Source organism: Cariama cristata, unplaced genomic scaffold, assembly GCF_000690535.1.
Source record: "Cariama cristata isolate BGI_N322 unplaced genomic scaffold, ASM69053v1 scaffold32182, whole genome shotgun sequence".
NCBI classification, from domain to species: Eukaryota; Metazoa; Chordata; class Aves; order Cariamiformes; family Cariamidae; genus Cariama; species Cariama cristata.
The window spans coordinates 278-616 of record NW_009604887.1 but is presented as its reverse complement, the minus strand read 5'-3'; the positions used below and the strand labels follow the sequence as shown (position 1 = coordinate 616).

Below are 339 nucleotides of genomic sequence, written 5' to 3'. Positions count from 1 at the left end.
CTGCTGGCTCGGCAGGAGGTGCTCGACGAGCAGCGGGATGGTGGGGAAGCCCTCGCCCTCCAGCCGGTATATGTTCTGTGGGGAGGGGAGGCCGAGGGCTTGTGCTGCACGCACACGTGGGTGTGCTCACGAGGGCGGGGGTGCATGGGTGTGCACACATGGGTGTGCACGCACGCATGCGCACAGTGCAGGACGTGCATTCGCTCAGGTGGGGCAAGCACGCGCGAGCGGGAGTTCACGTGCACGATGCAGGGCTTACACCCCACGCTCCACGCTTGACCCGTGCGAGGATGGGCGCACGCAACTTGCACCGTACGCCCACGTCCCGTGCACTCACAC

The 339-nt window shown here is 67.0% G+C and overlaps 1 protein-coding gene across 1 annotated transcript in view; it reads right to left on the bottom strand.

Moving 5' to 3' along the window:
- FES (FES proto-oncogene, tyrosine kinase) overlaps positions 1-339 on the bottom strand; it is a gene marked incomplete at both ends in the record, with an annotated part of 2,728 nt that overhangs the window by 2,116 nt on the left and 273 nt on the right. Inside the window, one exon of the mRNA XM_009695770.1 lies at positions 14-75. Within this exon, the coding sequence (XP_009694072.1) occupies positions 14-75 (62 nt within the window). The remainder of the gene's footprint in view (positions 1-13; positions 76-339) is intronic.